Source organism: Leptinotarsa decemlineata, unplaced genomic scaffold (genome assembly GCF_025532065.1).
Source record: "Leptinotarsa decemlineata unplaced genomic scaffold, Ldec_3_MD MMD2_tig00026354_RagTag_RagTag, whole genome shotgun sequence".
NCBI classification, from domain to species: Eukaryota; Metazoa; Arthropoda; class Insecta; order Coleoptera; family Chrysomelidae; genus Leptinotarsa; species Leptinotarsa decemlineata.
Window position 1 is genome coordinate 8,343,763 of NW_027412702.1, and position 20,798 is coordinate 8,364,560.

The 20,798-nt window shown below is 34.6% G+C and overlaps 4 protein-coding genes across 7 annotated transcripts; 2 read left to right on the forward strand and 2 right to left on the reverse strand.

Annotated features, from left to right (window-relative positions):
* Window positions 1–2,791: 2,791 nt before the first annotated feature.
* Vps53 (Vacuolar protein sorting 53) lies at window positions 2,792–7,524 on the forward strand. Its single transcript, XM_023163012.2, has 8 exons — window positions 2,792–3,044; window positions 3,095–3,680; window positions 3,736–3,966; window positions 4,672–4,989; window positions 5,042–5,450; window positions 5,507–5,665; window positions 6,293–6,371; window positions 6,427–7,524. Exons 1-8 carry the CDS (start codon window positions 2,952–2,954, stop codon window positions 6,943–6,945), a joined length of 2,394 nt encoding a protein of 797 aa, XP_023018780.1. The 5' UTR covers window positions 2,792–2,951; the 3' UTR covers window positions 6,946–7,524.
* Window positions 7,525–7,808: 284 nt separating this feature from the next.
* Window positions 7,809–9,142, reverse strand: Vps29 (Vacuolar protein sorting 29). Its single transcript, XM_023163019.2, has 4 exons — window positions 8,990–9,142; window positions 8,744–8,935; window positions 8,460–8,695; window positions 7,809–8,408 (listed from the first exon to the last, which is right to left on the reverse strand). The coding sequence occupies exons 1-4, from the start codon at window positions 8,990–8,992 to the stop codon at window positions 8,291–8,293; spliced, it is 549 nt and encodes a 182-aa protein (XP_023018787.1). The 5' UTR covers window positions 8,993–9,142; the 3' UTR covers window positions 7,809–8,290.
* A 123-nt stretch (window positions 9,143–9,265) lies between these two features.
* On the forward strand, window positions 9,266–14,373 carry Rad9 (cell cycle checkpoint control protein Rad9). 4 transcript variants are annotated; one of them, XM_023163015.2, is made up of 6 exons: window positions 9,266–9,723; window positions 12,409–12,604; window positions 12,654–12,907; window positions 12,955–13,225; window positions 13,279–13,459; window positions 13,654–14,373. In XM_023163015.2, exons 2-6 carry the CDS (start codon window positions 12,571–12,573, stop codon window positions 14,195–14,197), a joined length of 1,284 nt encoding a protein of 427 aa, XP_023018783.1. In that variant the 5' UTR covers window positions 9,266–9,723; window positions 12,409–12,570; the 3' UTR covers window positions 14,198–14,373. The 4 variants fall into 4 exon arrangements, with proteins under 4 accessions (XP_023018783.1, XP_023018781.1, XP_074040594.1 ...); XM_023163013.2 differs by having other exon boundaries at window positions 12,424–12,604; XM_074184493.1 differs by lacking the exon at window positions 9,266–9,723 and adding an exon at window positions 11,890–12,219 and having other exon boundaries at window positions 12,424–12,604.
* A 96-nt stretch (window positions 14,374–14,469) lies between these two features.
* On the reverse strand, window positions 14,470–15,870 carry LOC111507667 (thioredoxin-related transmembrane protein 2 homolog). Its single transcript, XM_023163009.2, has 3 exons — window positions 15,445–15,870; window positions 15,210–15,390; window positions 14,470–15,116 (listed from the first exon to the last, which is right to left on the reverse strand). The coding sequence occupies exons 1-3, from the start codon at window positions 15,586–15,588 to the stop codon at window positions 14,644–14,646; spliced, it is 798 nt and encodes a 265-aa protein (XP_023018777.2). The 5' UTR covers window positions 15,589–15,870; the 3' UTR covers window positions 14,470–14,643.
* Between the last annotated feature and the right edge of the window lie 4,928 nt (window positions 15,871–20,798).

The window sequence follows — 20,798 nt, forward strand, 5'->3', positions numbered from 1 at the left end:
TTGCCTCTGGTTTTGGTGAATCATCACTTGAGCGCAAACGTTTGCTAACCTGCTCATGGGGGGTTTGTTCCTCCACCTGAGACAGATTATGCGTACGCCGCTCAATAATTTGGTGCAAGGCGGTTTTATAAGGTACCCCGCTTTAGAGGAGACGACTCGGTCGTTTCCTGGCTGCACCACCAAACCTTTTTTTTTAGGTTCAGTTATTGGATCAGGAGTTGGAGAGTTGAGAAGCTCTCGCTACTGAACTAAATTTACAGGGAGGTCACTTGGAGTCGTAAACTCGACATCCATTTCCTCTGTATACTCTCTCCTTAATTAAATTTACAGGGAGGTCAGTTAGAGTCGTAAACTCGACGTCCATCTCCTCTTAGACTCGCTCCTGATCTAAATTTACAGGGAGGACAGTTGGAGTCGTAAGCTCGACATCCATCTCCTCTATAGAGTCAGCGTCAGAAAGAATTTTTAAGTTTACTCTGTCCATAAAACATAACCACAAGTGATTCTGTCACTCCTGTAACCAACGGGGCTACGTAGAAGCAGGCATCCGATTGCAGGTTTGCTCAACCCACACATCCTAAGCTAATGCACTCGCCAAAGACAGCATGCACAGTGGTTCAAGCAGTGGAAGATGAACAAGGACAGCCAACCCGTGAAACATATAAAATATGTCCTAAATCTCAAAGTACTTGTGATATACTTTTTCATTAGATGAAAAGTATTTTCACTTATCCATTTTATACAAGAAATGTGGGAAACTTTCAAAAGGGGTTAAGAAAGAATAAACTCTTCACAAATATGAGTAGATCTGGATAAAAAGTTACAAACGGGAACAAAAAGCCCTCTCGAAAATAGAAAGCTAAAATAGTTCCTTCCCAAAAAGCAATCTCTCCTAAAAATATACCCCTTTCTATTAGGATATTTCTATATTTGACAATACATACCTACTTGTACATGTTCATTCATCGAGGTCCTGTAAAGTAACGGATAAATTTATTTTCTACGTAATTATGAATGCAAATGGAAAATCCTGAAGCAGGTCAATTTCTATATATGAAGATACACTTTCTCAATAAAACCAAGGTAATAACCACCCCTGTAAAGAAGTTTTAGATAAAAGGGAAATGCCTGTGAGAGAGCGTTTAAACGGGTTTTCAATTTTCTCTTCAGTAATACAGCACTTTTTGATTTTCGGACGTTGGTAACAAAAAACATTGATATTCAATTGTTCAATTTGTACAATAATCAATGTCATAGAACTAAATAAAGTTTGACGTTATCAATATTTACAATAATTATAGTCCAAATCGTATGTTCAAAATGAGTACCGTTCATGTCTTGACAAAAAAATAGACTGAGTTGAAATTCTTCAACGTTTTGCAACATTTCTGCGATGATTTGAATAATGTTTTGCCTTATGCGGTGATTTAAATCATCAATATTGTTTGGTTCCTTCTTGTAGGTTTTTGATTACAAATATCCCCAAGAAATATATTCCAGTGGAGTCAGATCGCAAGAACGTGGTGGCCACGTCTACTGATCCATCGATGCGGAAAAACTAGATCGAGATATGCCCGTACTGTTGCTGAATAAAGTGGTGTTGAATGATGTGGTGTTGCTCTTTCTTGCTGAAACCATATGATTCTGTTAATCTCTGCGGGGTTAATCTTAATTGGTACAATTATTCTGTTAAATAGTATGTTAGCCCAAACGTTCACTTTGATAGGATACTATCCAATGCGGATTTTACGTACTCCAACCAACAATTTTGCTTGTTGACCGTTCCATATAGAGTAAACGTTGCCTTATTGGAGAAAAAAGATGTTTTTGAGAAACAAAAAGATCCGATATTACTTTTTTTAACAACAGGATATCTAATAGACTAGTCAATCGTAACAGGTATTTGACTCGAGGGGCAGTTGAATAATTTTATTGAGAAAGTGTATTCTCATATATAAAAATTGATCTGTTACATGAGTTTTCATTTGCATTTATAATTACGTAGAATTTATCCGTTACTTTAGAACCTCACTGTATATTTCAAACAGATTTTTGGTTAGACAGCTTATGTATTTTTGTAAAGTTTAAATTAAGTTAAGTTATTCATGAACGATTTGAATAAAAGAAAAAATAAATAAATGAAGCAACAATAGAACACATTAGTTTAAACCGCACCCAAAAAGGTTATCTAAAGGAACAATTTGTTCAGGTAAGTCTTCCCATAACTACACAGTAGGTTTATGGACTGACACCTATCAGAAAACAACTGCTCCCCTGACTAATACCACGAAGGGCGTTGGATTATATCCGACAGGTGTCAGTGCAGGATTCTTCACCGAAGTAATTCCTGCATATACTTTTGGCGATGCAACTGCCGAAATTAGCGCGCGCAATCGCACATAAAAACTGATATAAACAGTGATCACTTACACTCATGTGTATTAACTGACAGGAGGCCATGGTCTGTAAATGCATGTATGTGGAGAAAGTGGATGCATTCAATTTACTTTCCTCAGTTTCTGAGGAAATTTGACAAAATTATAAACATTCACAAGAGAGTTTCATTCAGCGATGTTTAATGTGTATGTATATTGAACCAATGATTATCAAATATATTTCGAATGGGGCAATGAGTGAATTTTCAGCTGAATGCACATTGGATATGCCAGAATAAACTTACTCGTCTCTCGTCTATATGTATCGTATGGCGTCACGTCAACCGCAAATAGGACCAAGCAGTTGTCGGTCTGGTTAATAGCAATGATATACGGAACATGACCTTATTTTGATTTGTGATATATGTATGTGACTAATATTCCGGTTCAGTTTCATATTTCAGAAATGTTTAATGGTTGGACCGTATGCGTTGGACTCATATACACTTCTATGAAATCGACAACAAAATAGAGGCACAGACGTAAATTTCAAATTTGGGCTTTTTTCTTTCAATAATGGAGAATTCACTGATTGATGATGGAATTGATGAAGATAATCAAGATTTATTTATAAATTTCCCTCTGGTCGTCCAAAAGGCTATAGAAGAAGTAAAATATTTAACCAGGCTCTATATTCATATTTAAAGCTATGATTTCAGGTTTTACCAAGTAAAGATCCTCTAGATGAACCCGATTTCAACAGTATTGATTACATAAATTCCCTGTTTCCCACAGAACAATCTTTATCAAACATAGATGAAGTAGTACTGAAAATGGAAAATAAAATAAGTTCCATTGACAATGAAATAAGTAGTGTTGTGCGTGGCCAAATAGCAGCCAGTGAAGATGGAAGGCAAGCCCTGGATGAAGCTCAAAAAGTTATAAAACAACTGTTCACGCATATTACTGACATCAAAGAAAGGGCTGAAAAATCTGAAGAAATGGTTCGAGAGATCACCAGGGACATAAAACAACTAGACTGTGCAAAAAGAAACTTAACACTTGCTATAACAACTCTTAATCATCTGCACATGTTGGTGGGGGGAGTAGATACTTTAAAATCCCTAACTCAAAGACGATTGTACGGAGAAATCGCTCTTCCACTTCAAGCAATAAGCGAAGTAATGACTCATTTCGAGAACTATTCAGATATTCCTCAAGTGAAAAGTTTAAGTGACCAAGTGAAGTCAATACATGTGGAGCTTGCTCAGCAGATAACTCATGATTTCAAAGAATCATTCACAGGTTTAGTTAATTTCAATTGGATCAGAGAACATGTCGTTACAATCTAGTTTTGTAGGTTCAAACACGAAAAGTTCGATTCCGAATAAGCAATTGGCCCAAGCCTGCCTAGTAGTATCTATTTTGGATCCTAAAGTGAAACAAGATTTATTGAAATGGTTTGTTAATCTGCAGTTGCAGGAATATAACCACTTATTTCAAGAAACAGAAGATACCGCATGGTTAGATAAAATAGACAAACGTTATGCTTGGATTAAAAGACATTTGTTGGAATTTGAGGATCGCTTAGGTATATTAGGCAGTGCTGACGTAAAAAGCCCCCTTTTATAATTTGAATGCTATAAGATATCAAGGTCCACCACTGGTTTATTTTTCTAAATATAACTTGAAATTTCTGAGTAGTTAGCAGTTTTATATTCTTTTCAAGAGTCTGCAAATAAATGATGAATATAAATTCAATTGAAATATTACTAAAAAAGTATCCCAAATAATGCCCAGAATTTTCATCATTCACTTAGTGTTTCATTAACCATCAGCAACATATCCAGATTCTGAGGTTTAGTTAATTTTTTTCCAAAATATATGTCCTAATGTAGTTACCCAGAATGTCTGATTGAACATTTACCTTTTATGGTTATTGTGTATGCCCTTCTTGAGATAAGTACATTGTGCCTATTTACTGTTCTATTTGAAAAAGTGATCTTGATTGTAGTGAACTGTGAATACGTTTTTTATTGACATCAGTTTTATAGTTTATTGGTAGATTCCTGAAAAAATATAAAACTGCTAATCACTCAGGAATGGCTGATCCAAGTTTCAAAAATAAACTAGTCGATAGGTAATTGAAAAAACCTACCAAAGAAGTTGATAATGAGTGATGACACACTTTTTGGCTTTTTTCATCAGAAAGTTCTAAATGATGCCTTTGATTTTTAGTCTCCTTCAGAAGTTGGAAGGTGGGGCTTCTGCACTGAATAATCTGTTTTCTCTCTAGGTAACATGTTCCCCCAGAATTGGGAAGTGTCTGAAAGAATAGCAATAGAATTTTGCAATAATACCAGAGAAGAACTTTCAAAAATAATGGCTAAAAGGAAAAATGAAATAGATGTGAAGTTACTACTCTATGCGATTCAGAAAACAAGTGCTTTCGAAAATCTTCTATCGAGGAGGTTTACAGGGGTAACAATAAATGAATTTTGCGACAAATTACAAAAAAGGTGCGATAACATTAAAATTAATGAATTTGTTGATGCTGCAAAATCTGAAGAGAAAGACGGAGACATGAATATATCACCTTTTCATGGATTAATAGGTAATTATATACTAATTTGGAAAACAATTGATTTGTAATGTCTACATTCAAGGTAAATGCTTCATTCCACATCTTGAAATATATATCGAGAGTGTTGATCGAAATCTTTCTGACCTTATAGAAAGATTCATTTTGGATCAGAAACAGAGCAAACCTACTGAGGCAACTGAAACACAAGCCGCTATTTTGCCAAGTTGTCCTGACTTGTTCGTCTTCTATAAAAAGAGTATGATCCAATGTAATCAGCTAGACAGGGGTCAGACTATGCTGAGTTTAACCAAAACATTCCAAAAATATTTGCACGAGTATGCAGAAAAACTATTACAAAATAATCTCCCAAAATTTGAAACTCAAACACTTGGAACTTCTGTACAGAATTTTACTAAAGATCTTCAAAAAATTTCAACATCAGGTCTTATACAAAATTTCTCTTCTCTTCTGAAAGAGGGAGAATCAACCAGGTAAACAGCTTCCACACTCATTACCTTCTGGAAATTTTATTTTATTTTGATTTCAGATTTACCAAGGATGAACAAACCAAAATTTGCTGTATTTTAACCACAGCAGAGTACTGCTTGGAAACTACTCAGCAACTTGCTGATAAACTTAAAGAAAAAGTAGAACCTTCACTGGTTGACCAGATTGATTTATCAAAAGAACAGGACAATTTCCATAAGTATGTACATTATTCCTGCACAAACAGCTATGAAAAGTTAATTTCAATTATAAATTTTCAAATGAAAAAGATTGGCAATTGAATATTTGAATGCTGGTTAATCCAATCAAGTATATTCTATACAGAACTCATATTTTTATCTAAAACTCACTTGTACGTTTATTGGTGCCTTTATGCTGGACAAATCGAGGGCATAAAAATGAGCAATGAACCCTTATCAAACTTATACATCAATACTTAGCACAATGAGTGGAAGTGAGAAGTAGTCAGAATATGTGACGTAAGAAAACCCGATATCAGTTCTAAATAATGCTGTGATGCTATATTTTACTCATGCTAAAAGATATAAATTTTGTTACATGAGATAATATTGTCATATAAACTGAGACGGGAGATGTTTTTTAGGGGAAAGCTTTTTCTTCCATGTTGTTAAGAATTCATTTTGAACTGTTAACAATTTCTGATAATGAATCCAACACCTCTAATTCTTTTTTATCAATGTGATATCACATCATATTATTAGGTTATTTTCAATATCGTAAAAGTATTCAATATGTTATTTGTATATGTCATTATTTTATACTTGGATACAAACTTCTAACTAAAATAATGTACTGAAAATTTCAGGGTGATATCAAACTGTATTCAAATATTAGTTCAAGATTTGGAAAATGCATGTGAGCCTGCATTAACAGCTATGAGTAAGGTAAGAGTTTTTACTAATTCTGTTCCAAGAGATGAAAAATATTCAACTTTTTTAGATCCAGTGGCAAAATGTAGACACCGTTGGCGATCAAAGTCCATATATAACTGCTGTAACGACACATCTGAAAACCACTGTTCCTATAATCCGAGAAAACTTATCACATTCCAGAAAATATTTTACTCAGTTTTGCATAAAATTTGCAAACAGTTTTATTCCTAAGTTTATACAAAATATTTATAAGTGTAAACCTATCAACACAGAAGGAGCTGAACAGCTTTTGCTGGACACTCACATGCTGAAAACTGTTCTACTCAATTTGCCTTCAATTTCATCTCAAATCAACCGCCAAGCTCCGGCAGCCTATTCCAAAGTCGTTACAAAAGGAATGACAAAAGCAGAGATGATATTGAAAATTGTTATGACGCCAATTGAACCTCAAAAAAATTTTGTAGATCAGTGTAAAAAATTATTACCAGAGTGTCAACTTGCAGAATTTCATAAAATCCTGGAAATGAAAAGTGTGAAAAGGCAAGAGCAAACTCTTTTGGCAGATATATTTAAAAATCACAAATAGAAAACAGACATTATTAAGAAATAATGTGAACTCAATATTTTATGCTTACACGAAGTTATCTCATGTTCCTCTATACAGTAATCTAAACAAAAATTCAAAAAATAAAATTTGAGGATAAAAATAATTACATTTTCATTACATGTCCCATTTTCTCTCTGTTTAGTCTTTTTATTTGGTATGAAAGAAAATGATGAAAAAGGTAAAAATTGAGACTCTTGTATTGTTCCACAATTTTTTGAAAACTCAAAGAAACTTAATATACCTATACATTGTCTTCGAAGGTGAAGAATAATGAGTTTTTTTCTCCAGATGTTGATCAACTTATTATTTTTTTAAAATGTGGAAAAAAGGTATACAGAAATAACGAAGTGTATTCCAGTAGCCAAGTTGCTTCCTGCACAACCAAAAAAACATCTATGGCCGTGAAAGCAACATTACTAGACCTAGAATTTATTTGTATGTTTATTTATACCTTTTGTATGTTTATCTGTATGCATGTTTATAATTTAACTACAAGTATGACTTGTCTCATCTACACATTATGTAGCAAAAAGGATCAATAAAATCTATCTCCTCAAATACGAAGTGTTAACTATTGGTAAATTCTCATACTTGGGTGAAAAACAAATAAATTTATATTTTATGAAAACCTCATGACTGAGAAACGAATTTTGAAAAGCTTAATGATTATCCAACAAAAAAATTAAACTTACTGTTGAGAAAATTACCATACATTTGGGTGGGAAAAGTAATATTGGTAAACAAATGCTTTTCAGTGCAGAAAGTTATGCAGTACTGATTATACTTCATAGTATATCGATGACACAATATAACTTAATACTAGGAAATGAAATTACATTACAGACCATTAAAATAAACAAATATTTATAGATAGGTAAATGCTCTTATATAAACAATTTCAAATTGACCTAACCTAGTTTTTTATATTTGCATCTACACATTATGTAGCAAAAAGGATCAATAAAATCTATCTACTCAAATTCCAAGTGTTAACTTTTGATAAATTCTCATACTTGGGTGAAAAAAATCTAATATATAATTTACAAAAACCTCACGACTGAAAATCAAATTTTGAAAAACATGATTATCCAAAAAAAACTTACTGTTGAGAAAATTAACATACATTTGAGTGGGAAAAGTTAATATTGGTAAACAAATACTTTTCATTGCAGAAAGTTCTGCAGACTGATTATACTTCATAGTATATCAATGACAAAATATAACTTAATACAAGGGAATGAAATCTCATTACAGGCCATTCAAATAAACAAATATTTATAGATAGGTAAATGCTCTTATGTAAACAATTTCAAATTGACCTAACCTAGTTTTTTTTGTATTCGATTCTTTCAACTTTTACATCTTCACCTACTAGTTGATATACGTATGTTACAACTGTTGTGTTCTGAATATCCATCAGTACAAATGAAGGAATAATTGTCCTGAAATGAATCAAATAATTTCCCAAGTTATGGTAATGCTGAAGTACTTACGGATCTAGGGCATTATAGGCGCCTGTGGCAGATCCAGGGTTGATATAAAACTTATTTTCATGTTCATATGCCTCAAATTTATGGGTATGACCAGATATCAAAATATCTACATCTAACTGCCTTTGGATCAGAGCTAAAGATTCGGGATCTCCCCAAGGTACTACCTGATGCCCGTGAGATAATCCTATCCTGAACTGACCTACAGTTACTACCTTTTGTTCTGGGTAATTAAGATTCTGTAAAGAAATCTATTATTCAATATCAACATTTTTCAACCAACCCACATCATCAAAATCTCCCCTCACTACATGAACATCACTCGCTAAAGTTTTCAGATAGTCGTAGGACTCCTTTGTACATAAATTGCCAGTACATAAAATATGTTGTATTCTTCCTGGTACCAAAAGTTTCTTAAACTTAGCAGGTAAGGTGCTACACCTATGTGGTATATGTAAATCGCCCAAAACTAGCACCAACTGAAAATATGTTCTTATTGGGAAAAAGAAAAATCAGTACATGATATATCTCACCATTTCTTTTTAAAAACAATTATAGCAGCAAGTAGGCGTAATTACTTACTAACCCAGAACTTGATATTCTGTGATAGTAAAATACTAGTAATCAGTAATTAGAATTAAATGTAAAAATTTGCCGGAATGTTTTGATTCGGAAGTAGATGGTGAAAAATTTTAATGATGATGGCGCTAGTGTGTTTAATAAATGGTAAACCATAAACAGCTGATCGGTTAAATTTATGGAACATAGATTTTATTCACTGTTTTGGGTTTGCTGTGTTTCAGTTGTCTGATTATGTATTGTGAGTAACACTTTGATGAGTTTTGAAAGATATGAAAACCGATGTTTCCGAACAGCTAATAGGATTTTGATCTTGTTTTACCGCTTAATATACTACCAAGATTTTATTTAACCGTCGCATGGGAACAATATGCTTCTCTCTAGATCCGTAGGAAATATATGTTTTTTTTCTATGCTTCAATCAGAAAAAACTGTTCATTATTCTTACAACTCTTTTTCTCCACCAAGGGTTTTTGATTCTTCTAGAGAACTGTCTAGTTAGTCCAGTATTAACAGTTTGTAAATTGGTGAAACTATCTAGATTCAGTGAAATGTATACTACATATACGTACCTGGAACGGACTCGTCTTGGACGAAAAGTGAGGCTGTTTAATCTGTGGTGAGGCGTTAAAGTGGAAAGTAAAGAGTGAGGAGGAGAAAGTGAAGAGTCGGGAGTGAAAATTGAATGGTAAAGAAATAGAACTTTAGCGCAACATTTTGAATGTATTTAAATTTTTCACGTTTATTTTATCGAAAACGTATATTAGCTCTGAATAGTTGCTCAGGAAGGAAGTAAGAATAGAAATAGTACAACGTTCAAATGAAAGTTCAACCGTTTTCCATTGTATTGGTGAATAAAATGAAAACAAAATCAGAAATTTTCTATTTAATATTACAAAACATAACTACTTCAACTTATATCTAACAGTTACTGAACAAAATAAGTTTATTCATTTTTTGTCCTACTATGGCACTTTTTCCATGCAATTTTAAATTCAACAATGTTCTGTGGCGATACATTCGGGACTTTAAATATATGGCAGACAATTCCTAAAAAAATATATTTTATTTTCATCCAAAACAGGCGTAAATAATTTTTCTTTCATACATCATACTAGGTACTTTACCATTTTTTTTACTTTCCTGCGAGGTTCAGCAATTTTTCGTGACAAATACTTTGGGTATGGTCAAAGACGAAACGGACTGATTTAAGTTTGACGATAGTCGTGTCACGAAGTGTACTGGCGATGCATTGAATCTATTGGAGCCTCTGGAGACACCCTACATTTTGTTTTCTTTTGGTAGATCAAAATCTTCAGATGATGTGGTGCTGCAGGTTTTTCCGGGTTTTTCTGCAGCTGAAAAAGCGAATGCGCCACTGGAATCAATGAAGTCGCCCTGGAGCGTCAATTAATTTTTATTGTTGTTTTTATTTTTATCGTTGTTTCAATAAAATTTTTATTAGAGTTAAAAAAATACAGTTGGTACAACATTTGGTTTCAATAGCTTAGCAGTACATCCTGGTTTGACTACATAATCCGTGGGAAGAAAATATTCACCATAAAGTTTGCTATTTGTATATGTAGTACAGTACTACCTATTCACAATTTCAGAATATCTGGTAGAATAAATAAAAATTCACTTTCAATCTTGTTAAAAAACAAATTTTTATTTGTGAAATTATAAAACACCGATAAAAATAAAAACAACAATAAAAATTAATTGGCGCTCCGGGGCAACTTCATTGATTCCAGTGGCGCATTTGCTTTTTCAGCTGCAGGAAAACCCAAAAAAACCTGCAGCACCACATCATCTGAAGATCTTGATCTGCCAATGTCCTCTCTCTCATAAAACAAAATGTAGGGTGTCTCCAGAGGCTCCAATAGATTCAATACATCGACAGAACACTTCGTGACACGACTATCGTCAAACTTAAACCAGTCAGTTTCGTCTTTGGCCAAGGCGTAATAATGACCAAATTCAATGCCAGAACCACAGGTCGATAAATAAATTATTTTCATATCCAATTCTAAATATTATAGTCGGCGATAATCCTGATCATTCTTGTATCCAAATGCTACAAAATAGATTACAATTGTTATTTAGAACTACCACCATTAACATCAACAATATTAAGCGTTTGTTAAACCACACACGACTAAGGAAGCGAAAATAATAACACACTAGAGCAACATAAATGTATATCTTCGCAAATATAATCCCAGAAATATCTGAATTCAAACCTGAAACATATTTTATGCATCAAACCATAACTTTTTTGCTTGAGTATGACAAAGAAAGGTTACCGTAAATAATGCTATTTCTCTTTCAACTGCCCTTGACATGTCGGGTCCATTCCAAGTAATATAGAGTTTATTGTCTAGATTACGCTGTCAAAAATGACTTCAAAACTATAATTGTCAGATTTCTTCGTCGAGCAACATTTATGGATTTATTTCTTGTTTCACTTTATGTTACCTTCATCGAACGAAATTTTCTAATTTATTTCTCGTTTCACTCTATGCTCGTTATTTGATCGAGTAGGGATGATGAATAAATATTGGCGGAATTAGGAATAAAGCCAACAGAATACATCCAATATAGTTTTGGTGAAATTTTCATTATCATTGTTCCACTTTTTAATTATATCAATATTAGGGTTTGGAGTATACCGTTGCCTTATTAAATTTCCAAATGCAGTTTTGCGGTGAGACTGAATCACATATCTCCTAGGCTAATAATGACACATGTATGATCTCTGGTCGCCTCTGATATCTCCCGGTAAAAACGTAAATCTAAGTCACAATTTGGCAACTAACTTCTGACCAGTGTTACTCTATGTTACACAATTGCACATGTTGCACTATTTTATAGTATTAGTTCTGACAGCAAAGACCAATAAAAATTGAAAAGTGAAGAAAAAGATTACGAAGTCGTGCTTTCCGACAAACTTCACACATGGTTTTGGGCACAGAGGAATATGTGCTTTGAACACAGGAAAAATATGCTTTGGGTTTGATTCCTTCACGAGTGAAATTATTTTTTACTTACTCTTTTATTGAGCTGCATTCAAGTTGACGTTCGCTCAAGCGATCAGAGAAGGGCATTGAATGCACTAGCCAAAATTTGAATGTCTGATACCAATGCAAGAGATTTCATAGAAACTTAAAAAAAATTAAAAAAGGTAAATTCATTCGACTTGGTACTTTATGTATTTTAGGAGCCAACTCGAATGCAACTTTGATAGTAATATTCAATAAAGATAAGAAATAAATCTTTTCATTCGACCTTAGCTCAAGCTATTACCATCAGACCTCATAAAAATATAAGTTTGATGGTTAGTAACTATTCCTGATATACAATTTTTTTAAAGTTGTACTACTTTAAGGTTAGTATTATTTGAAATTTCATCGAAGCCACACTGCTTGAGACCGCTTAAAAGGAAGAAGAAATGTGAAGTGTCAAATGTACCGAATTCAAATAATTGTTAAAATGTAAAGTTTTTTCTAAAATTGTCTGGTTTCAACGCATTATTATGAATTGTATAATACCAGGGCTAAATTTGAAAGGTGGGTGTAAACTTTTTAGTGTAACTGTAGTCAATAAATATAATTTCAGTTTTTGCAAGAGCTCTGCAGGCCCTAGCTAAAGTTGGAGATGATTTATATATGGAAGCTTCAAAAGAAAAATTATGTCTTATTGCCTTGAACTTAAGAAAAACAGTTTGTGTCCGCTATTATTTATTAGAAAGTTATTTTTCCAGTTACGAAATTGATGAAAATGAGTTGAGTGAACACTCAGAATCCATATTCTGTAAAATCCACATGAAAATTTTTTTACCCTTATTCAAAGGAGTACACCTCGATAAAAAGGTATATTCATATAAGATGTGGAAAATATTCACAGCATGATTTTTCAGCTAGAATTTGTCAAATTGGAATATGAAAACAATAATGATTTAATAATAGTCAAGATGAAGTATAAATGTGATGATATTGTTATGATTCATAAATTGAGACTAATGGAAGCAGAATCCCTCACCATTGGTGTATGTTCAGATTTGGGTTCAAGCAATGTAATAACTACAAGTTCTCTTTATAGCCAGTTATTAAACACATTTAGTACTTCAGATGATGAAATTACCTTAGAAATCTCTAGAGATAAAGTATTGGTAAGAAATTATTGTGTAGGTATGTTGAAATTTTTGGTAAAACTATCACTATACTCATTTAATGATTTGAAGGTGCACCACTTAGGCCAAAATCTGTAAGAAGTCAAGTGAATTTAAATGGTTCTGAATTCACAGTATTTCAAATTGAGGATGAAACAACAATCAATTTTTCTTTAAAACCTTTTCGGACAGCTATTCAGTTTGCCGAAGCCTTCAATTTGAATATTGGTCTCAATTTTGAAAAAGGTGGAAAGTAAGTTTTTCACGAATCAAATAGACATATTTTTGATCCTCTCTCGTGAGAGGATAAAAAATATGTTTTTCTTCAATGTTCTCATTAATTGATGATGAATTAGTTTCAATCCATTATTCGAGATTGAAACTGTTGAAACGAATATATGAAAACCTTTTCCTCATAAAAATTCATGACAATCAATTTTTTTGTAGACCACTTGCTATAGTGATGAAAAATCCAACATTTGAGGTAAATTTCATAGTAGCAACGCTTAATCCTTATAGTGATGCTCAAAGCACGATGACAGCCTCTTCTATTCCAGCCAAAATCACCCAACTGAACAAAAATATAGAAAATATAACTACAGAGGATCGAGAGGCACTTAAAAATGAGAATTGGGACGATATGGAAATTGATACCAATAAAATTCCTTTGGAAACCTGTATGATTACTAAAAAAGGTAGTTTCCATGAAATAGTGACAAAGGCAAAACAAAAAATTAGAAATGCCACTTCTAAGCTAGGAACTGAGAGCAGTACCAACAGTTTTAGTAAGAAGCAAGGTGATAAAAGAAACAAAATATTTGAATTGCCATTGAAGTCTCATCTGAATGAAGATGTTGATGATATTATTCCCCTGTCTCCAGAATCTCCAAAAACAAAAAAAGCAAAGCTTGTTTTTGGAAGATGTTTTGAATCAACATTTTCGAGAAAGAACCTTGGTGAAATATTAGCACCAAATTCAGATTCAGAATGAATACATTTTGGTTGGGAACTTTCAATGTAAGAAATTTTTTTAAGTGGATATACTTCTACATCTGCAAGGTAGATGAAAATAATTTTTTTTATTTACATTTGTAAATGTAAGAGATACATTTGTAAATATTTACAATTAATGATCTTTTTGAAATATATCATAACTGTCACATGAAATATGTTATTTTAATTGAAAAACCTATTTAATTTTGTATTTGAAAAAAGTGCTTTTCTAAATTAAATGGAAAAATTTTATCAGATAATATACACAAATTGTTTTTTCAAATTTATTTATTCACACATTTTAAAAGCAATGTAACAAATATAATTATTGTTCTACAAAAAAAGGCCTACATTTAAATTTTTTTCAAATAAATAACACACATACAACAATGTCAGTTTTTTCAAAACCTTTCATAGAAAAGTCTTTTCTAGTAACACACTAAATTAGTCAACATGAGGTTTAGTATTCTTAAGTGGGATATGTTTACATTTCTCATACAATCCACTTAAACCAAAGGCTGCTTTTATATTATCCTCGGAAAATAAAAAATTGATAAGTTTTCCCTGGGAATCTGCCGTAGGTCTTCTTATTATCTCCTTTCCTTCTTGAAACAGAATTACAGTAGGTAGCTGTTTGCTAAGGCTGCTGTCACTAACATGATATTTTTTCCCTGCATCAGGATGTCTTCCAATATCTATTTTTCCAAATTTAAGGTTATCCAAGCAATACTCGGTGCTGAGTTTAGCAAAGATAGGTGCAAAGTTAACACAGGCTGGATTCCAAGCGGTGTAAAAAGTTATGAGCCAAGATACTTTTTTATCTCTTGCTAATTCATCATCTAAACCTTGCACTCCTCGAAAATAAATAACTTTATCAGGGCCAGAGTATGTGGGTTCTGGTAATAATAAAGCACCAACTGAAATAAATACGGGCATTATTTTAATTCTAAAATATCACTGGAATTTAACACACTGTGAACCCATTTCCAGTACATTGTCAATATACTTACGTATAATTATTACAGCAAATACCAAACCCATCAAAAAGTCAGCACTAAACCACAGTATCAAATTGGCAACTTTGGTATAAGTAAAACTTGATGATAAATAATTTATCATTGTAACACTTCCTGCTTTTCTTGTTCTCAATGCTATTACTATTATAAGAAAGAACAGGATTTCCGTTTCTCTCTAAAAACCAATTATTCAATTGTAACATTGTTCATACACAATTATTTGCCTTACCCCATCAAATTCACAATCATTTGTAGAAAACACATAGTTACAAACTATTGGCAAACGTTTAATTACAATATATGAAAAACTCAGCAGAATATTGAATATGTAGTAAGGTTTGAAGAGTTGTTTCAGATCGTTTTTGAATGACATGATGATGAGTTACTTTTGTTGCTATTTTGTTATCCAACTTCAAGCAGCAAACAAAAAACGACCAAACAACTGACGAATCTCGTAACGTTTTCTTCTTTACTCAGAGTCCGACTGACATATCATTATTTGTGTCATTAAGGGGAATTCTTTGATTCAGAAAATTTCCGTTGGATTACTTCATCCAATACAAACGCGATAACGACTCGAATAGACCAAAAAATGAATCTATCAGATCAAACAATGGACTCATCGGCCGAGAATACCTACCCCTACCACAGAGAAGCGACAAAGACGGCCATTTTGTGTCCCTTTTTCGTAGACGCATGCGTCGACTTGGTTGTCTCCACTTCATTCTCGAGCTTAGTTGTCTCCATTAGTCTGTGAGCACTGAGCAAACATAATGAGGTAGGTAGTTAGTTACAAAAGGTACCTACCTAACTCGGTATACATTAAAATTATGCTATTTAAGCAAGAGTTTTCAGTAGATAATTAGTTTTGAAGAATACATCGTGAGAGAAACAATAGAAAATTCAGCAATATTTAAGGCACTTGAAATTAAAATTAAAACAATGCTCGAATAGGACAAGCGATGTGTGATATCTATAGATGAGATGGCTTTAAAATCCAATCTTTTTATTGAGACAGGATGTGATGAAATTATTGGTTTCGAAGATACTGGAGAGGCAAATAAGAGGAATTCCATATGTAGAAATGTTCTCGTTATTATGGCTAGAGGACTTTATTCTTCCTGGAAACAATCGATTGCTTTTTTTCATTGAATCACAGCTACCAGCAAAAAATCTACGTGATATTTTGGATAAGTGCATTTCTAAATTATCCAATATTGTAGGTCTACATGTTGATGGCATTTTGTGAGTGACATGGGCTCTAACTTTTATGAATTGTCAAAGTTATTAGGGGTCACTTTAGAAGAATCTGAATTTGAGCTGAGTGGTAAAAAAACTTGTTTATATTTTTGATCCACTAGAAACAATTTTTCAAAACATTCATTTCATTTTGAAGGCAAAAGTACATCTTGGTCTTTTGTGCGCTCTTTTTATGAGCAAGACATAAGGCAATTTTATAGATTCGTACCAAATCTTACCAAATCACATATCGATCCAAACAATTTTGAAAAAATGAAAGTGAGTCTAGCAACATAAGTTCTAAGCCGTACAGTTGCCAGTGGAATGAATGCATTCGTGGCAATTAACTTACTTCTTGATTCTTCTTTTGGTACAATACACATAATAGATATTCAATAACCTTTTTGATTTGTTAAATTCGTGTTCTTTACGACATCCGTTCTAGAAGGTTCGAAATTCCGTTTAGATTTTTTTGAAGAGGCTCTAGCGTTTTTGAAAAATCTTGAAATTTTCAATTCAGAGGACAAAAATGTCACAAATCGAGTCAGATTTAGAAAATGTTAGATTATTTCCATGAATAGTGTAATTAAAATATGGGATAAGCTTTCCAAATCAAATTATGAATATTTAAAAACGAGACGACTCAATTCAGATTGTCTTGAATAATGTTTTGGTGCTGTAAGACAACAATGCGGAATTAATGTTAATACGACCCCCATACAATTTCAAAGGGCATTCCGGAAGTTGTTTTGCGAAAATTATTTTCATTCCAATCATATGAATTGTAAGAATGATTTAGATGATTTATTAATCAGTATACAATCCACAAACGTAAATGATATATTTATATCAGATGAGAATCACTTTTCTCCAGCCCGGATTATGATTATAAAAATGTAGATGTATGTACTCAGAACTCATTCATTTACGTTTGTGGATACATTTTAAAAAAAGCTCTTCAAGTTCATATACATGTTATGTGTGTCCCTCTTTCAGCACGAAGTGCTGGACTTTGGATGTAAATCGTCTGTTAAGCTATTTTAAAGCTTATACTACGGAAAAAAACATGTTTGGAAATTTGCGCTCACCACCAGATGAATTCATTAATTTTATATATCAGTTGGAATGTTTATTTAACAATCGATTTACAGAAATTTCTACTGGGGGAGCAGTTTCGAATATATTATTCAACCTAATGAAGGATGTAGATTTTCTTCATCCTTGTGAAAATTTTCCAAAAATGTACATAATTAAGCTATTCATAAGAATGAAAATTTTTTATAGTATCAAATATACTAATAGAGATATCAATAATACCAAAGGTAAAACTGTAAAAAGGAAACTTAAAATTCTGTCACATTTTCAAATTAAGAGGTTTTGGTAAAATATCTTATTTCATTATTTTTTCATTCGGAACCTTACTTAATTAGATCCCTCAGATTGTATTGATATTGTTAATGAAAGTTTAAGTTAAGATTACATAAAATAACAAAAGTCACTTCTATTCATCCTTAGTGGACTTATTTATTTCAGAGGATATAAAATGATTATATAATATAAGCATTATTCTATTATCGTAACACGCAGGTAGCTATAGCTGCCTTCGTGGTGATTTTGATAGTTTTCTTGTAAACACAAGATCTATCAACTGAAACCACAAATGTGTGGTTGGCTCCTACTGGTGGCACCGTGCATTTGTATTTCTATCTTTTGGTAACTAACCAAGTGTTGCCAATCCTTACACTTGGCTGCACCATACTGATGATGGGCCAAAAGCCCGAAACACGTGTCTATGGTTTGCCACTTGAGTGCTATGTCCGGTATTAACTTCTGTTTCTATATATTTATATATATATATATATATATATATATATATATATAATCTAGAAAGGTTAATGCAGTCAAGCTGCTGGAAAATAATTCCATGAAAATTAAAACATAAATAGATAAGTACTTTTTGATCATTCCCATATTGATTTCAATTCAAGGATCACCGGTAGACAGCTGTTTCAGCCTATTGGGCATCGTCAGTACCGAGCAGGCGGTCCTCGATTGAAGACAAAATGAGGTGGAAAGTCATCTTTGTATCGTTCAGGCTTGGAGTCCAGCTCCCTTACCCTTTTGGCTGATTATTGGTCACGAGAAGGACCAATGGTTACAAGACAAACGGAATCCATCTTGATTTTTGTCAGGTTGAAAATCTCTTCCCGTACCCTTTTAACTGTCTTTCGCCATGGGGGCGAGTGGTTCAAATCTCAGAGTGTTGTTTTTGCTAACGACATAGAGGTCAATGACATCTATGCCGCTCTGGCCTTGTGTACCCCTTCCTGACTGGGGTATTGATGAGTTTAGCTATCCTCATTTGCAACCTGTCTTTGATGTAATCAATGTGATTTGCCCAGGTGAGTCGGCGATCTACCCAAAGACCTAGGTATTTGACTCGCGTTTGCCATTCGATCTCCCTGCCTGAGATCGTGACTCTTGTGTCTGGAGAAACGTTGCGCCTCCCCAAATCTATCGCTTGAGTTTTATCTGGGTTCACCCGAATCTTCCACTGTAGGTACCAGCGTTCGAGGTCGTCCAATGCGCGTTGCATGTAAACGACCGCCAACCCTCGTCCCATGGAAGAAGCGAGGAGAGCCGTATCATCGGCGTATAGGGAAGTCTTCACGTGATCGAACCTCGGAAGGTCGCTCACGTAAAGGTTGTACAGTAGTGGAGACAGCACAGCTCCTTGAGGCACTCCAGCTTGGATTTTCCTGACCGGAGACAGGGTTCCTTCAACTCGGACCTGAAATGATCTGCCTTTCAGGAAGGACCTAATCCATGGGATCAGGCCCCGAGGCAGGTCGAAATCGAGCATTTTATGAAGTAAGCCTTCGTGCCATACTCGGTCGAAGGCTTTTGAAATATCCAGGAGGACTAGATGGACTGTCTTCCTGTTATTTAGCTCTGAGATGGAGTTTTCGACCAGTCTCAAGGCCTGCAGCTCGGTGGAGTGTGCCCTCCTGAAACCGAATTGTTCGTCAGGCAGAACATTTCGGTCTTCAACTTCTTCAGTTAGCCTTTGCAGCACAACACGTTCAGCCAGCTTAGCCGCTGAGCAAAGCAGACTAATCGGTCGGTGATTCTGGGGAAAACAACGGGTTCTGGCCCTGTTTCGAAATCATGACAACTACGGCATGCTTCCATCTTCGAGGGAAGTATCTGAGGGCGATTGAGCTGTTTATTATGTCTAATAAGTATCTGATAAAGTTCTCCGGGAGCTGTTTCAACAACCTATTGTTGATTGAATCAATTCGCGGAGCCTTTTTTGGTTTGGAGGCTCTGATGTACCCCCTCAGTTCTTCCTCCGAAGTTGGACGGATCACATCGTCGTCATTCTCCCTGAGGATACGCTGAACTCGATGTTCTAGCCGGATATCACGGTCAATATCATCGTCTGGATCAACGTTAAGTTGGAACTGATTTTCCATTGTATCTGCAAAGGCCAGCGCCTTCTCGGCGGGGGAGTAGCAGATACCGCGCTGTCCGTGAAGAGGGGAGGGGGCGGTTTTCCTCTTCTCGAGCCTGCGGGTGACTCGCCATAGCTCATCATCCCCAGGTTCAAGAGATTCCAAACACTCACTCCACCTCTCGTTTCTGTAATCAATGATGGCCCGTTTGACTTCGTTGGCCATCCTGTTAGCAGCAGTCTTGTCCCCAGGATAGAGGGTCCGCTGGTAAACTCGTCTGAGTCTGTTCCTCTCTCGGATAAGGTTCTTTATCCTAGGAGGAAACTCATTATAGTTTCGCAGAGGACACTCCGTCCTGGTTGTGGCTGCGCTGAAAGCGTTGTTCACAGACAGTTCGAAATCTGCCACCGCCGCGTCGAGACCTTTGCGAGTTTGAAGTGCCTCGCGGTCTGTCGGTGTCTCCACTAGATGAGCCTTGAAGGCTTCCCAATCCGTGGATGATCTCACGCGATATTCCTGAGGAGGGGGATCATCACCCAGCATCAGGATGACTGGATTATGATCTGAGTCTAGTTCCGACAAAGTGTACACTTCGCAGGACATGGAGATGTTCCTGAGCAGTGCGATATCAAGCACGTCAGGCCTCAAATCCCCACGGTAGAACGTGGGCTCATCTGGACCCATCACTCGATACTCATGCCTGTCAGCATGCGCGTGGAGCGCTCGGCCGTTCGTATTGGTGATTCTGCTCCACAGATTGTGCTTGGCGTTGAAGTCACCAGCAGCAATTGTGGGGGTATCTGTCGACAACAGCAGTTCATCCAGTGATTCTGGGAGTAGACGATTCCTCGGAGGGTTGTAAACTGAGATTAGTCTATGACGACCTCTT

Coding starts and splice junctions, on each gene's coding strand:
- Vps53 (XM_023163012.2), top strand. CDS start 2,952: ATGGAGAATTCACTGATTGATGATGGAATTGATGAAGATAATCAAGAT. Junction 3,681..3,735: donor TTTCAAAGAATCATTCACAG/GTTTAGTTAATT, acceptor CTAGTTTTGTAG/GTTCAAACACGAAAAGTTCG. Junction 5,451..5,506: donor AAAGAGGGAGAATCAACCAG/GTAAACAGCTTC, acceptor TTTTGATTTCAG/ATTTACCAAGGATGAACAAA.
- Vps29 (XM_023163019.2), bottom strand. Junction 8,696..8,743: donor TGAGGGGAGATTTTGATGAT/GTGGGTTGGTTG, acceptor ATTTCTTTACAG/AATCTTAATTACCCAGAACA. Junction 8,409..8,459: donor GCCTATAATGCCCTAGATCC/GTAAGTACTTCA, acceptor GATTCATTTCAG/GACAATTATTCCTTCATTTG.
- Rad9 (XM_023163015.2), top strand. CDS start 12,571: ATGAATTGTATAATACCAGGGCTAAATTTGAAAG. Junction 12,605..12,653: donor ACCAGGGCTAAATTTGAAAG/GTGGGTGTAAAC, acceptor ATATAATTTCAG/TTTTTGCAAGAGCTCTGCAG. Junction 13,460..13,653: donor AATTTTGAAAAAGGTGGAAA/GTAAGTTTTTCA, acceptor ATTTTTTTGTAG/ACCACTTGCTATAGTGATGA.
- LOC111507667 (XM_023163009.2), bottom strand. CDS start 15,588: ATGTCATTCAAAAACGATCTGAAACAACTCTTCAAACCTTACTACATA. Junction 15,391..15,444: donor ATGATTGTGAATTTGATGGG/GTAAGGCAAATA, acceptor ATTGGTTTTTAG/AGAGAAACGGAAATCCTGTT. Junction 15,117..15,209: donor ATTTGCTGTAATAATTATAC/GTAAGTATATTG, acceptor TATTTATTTCAG/TTGGTGCTTTATTATTACCA.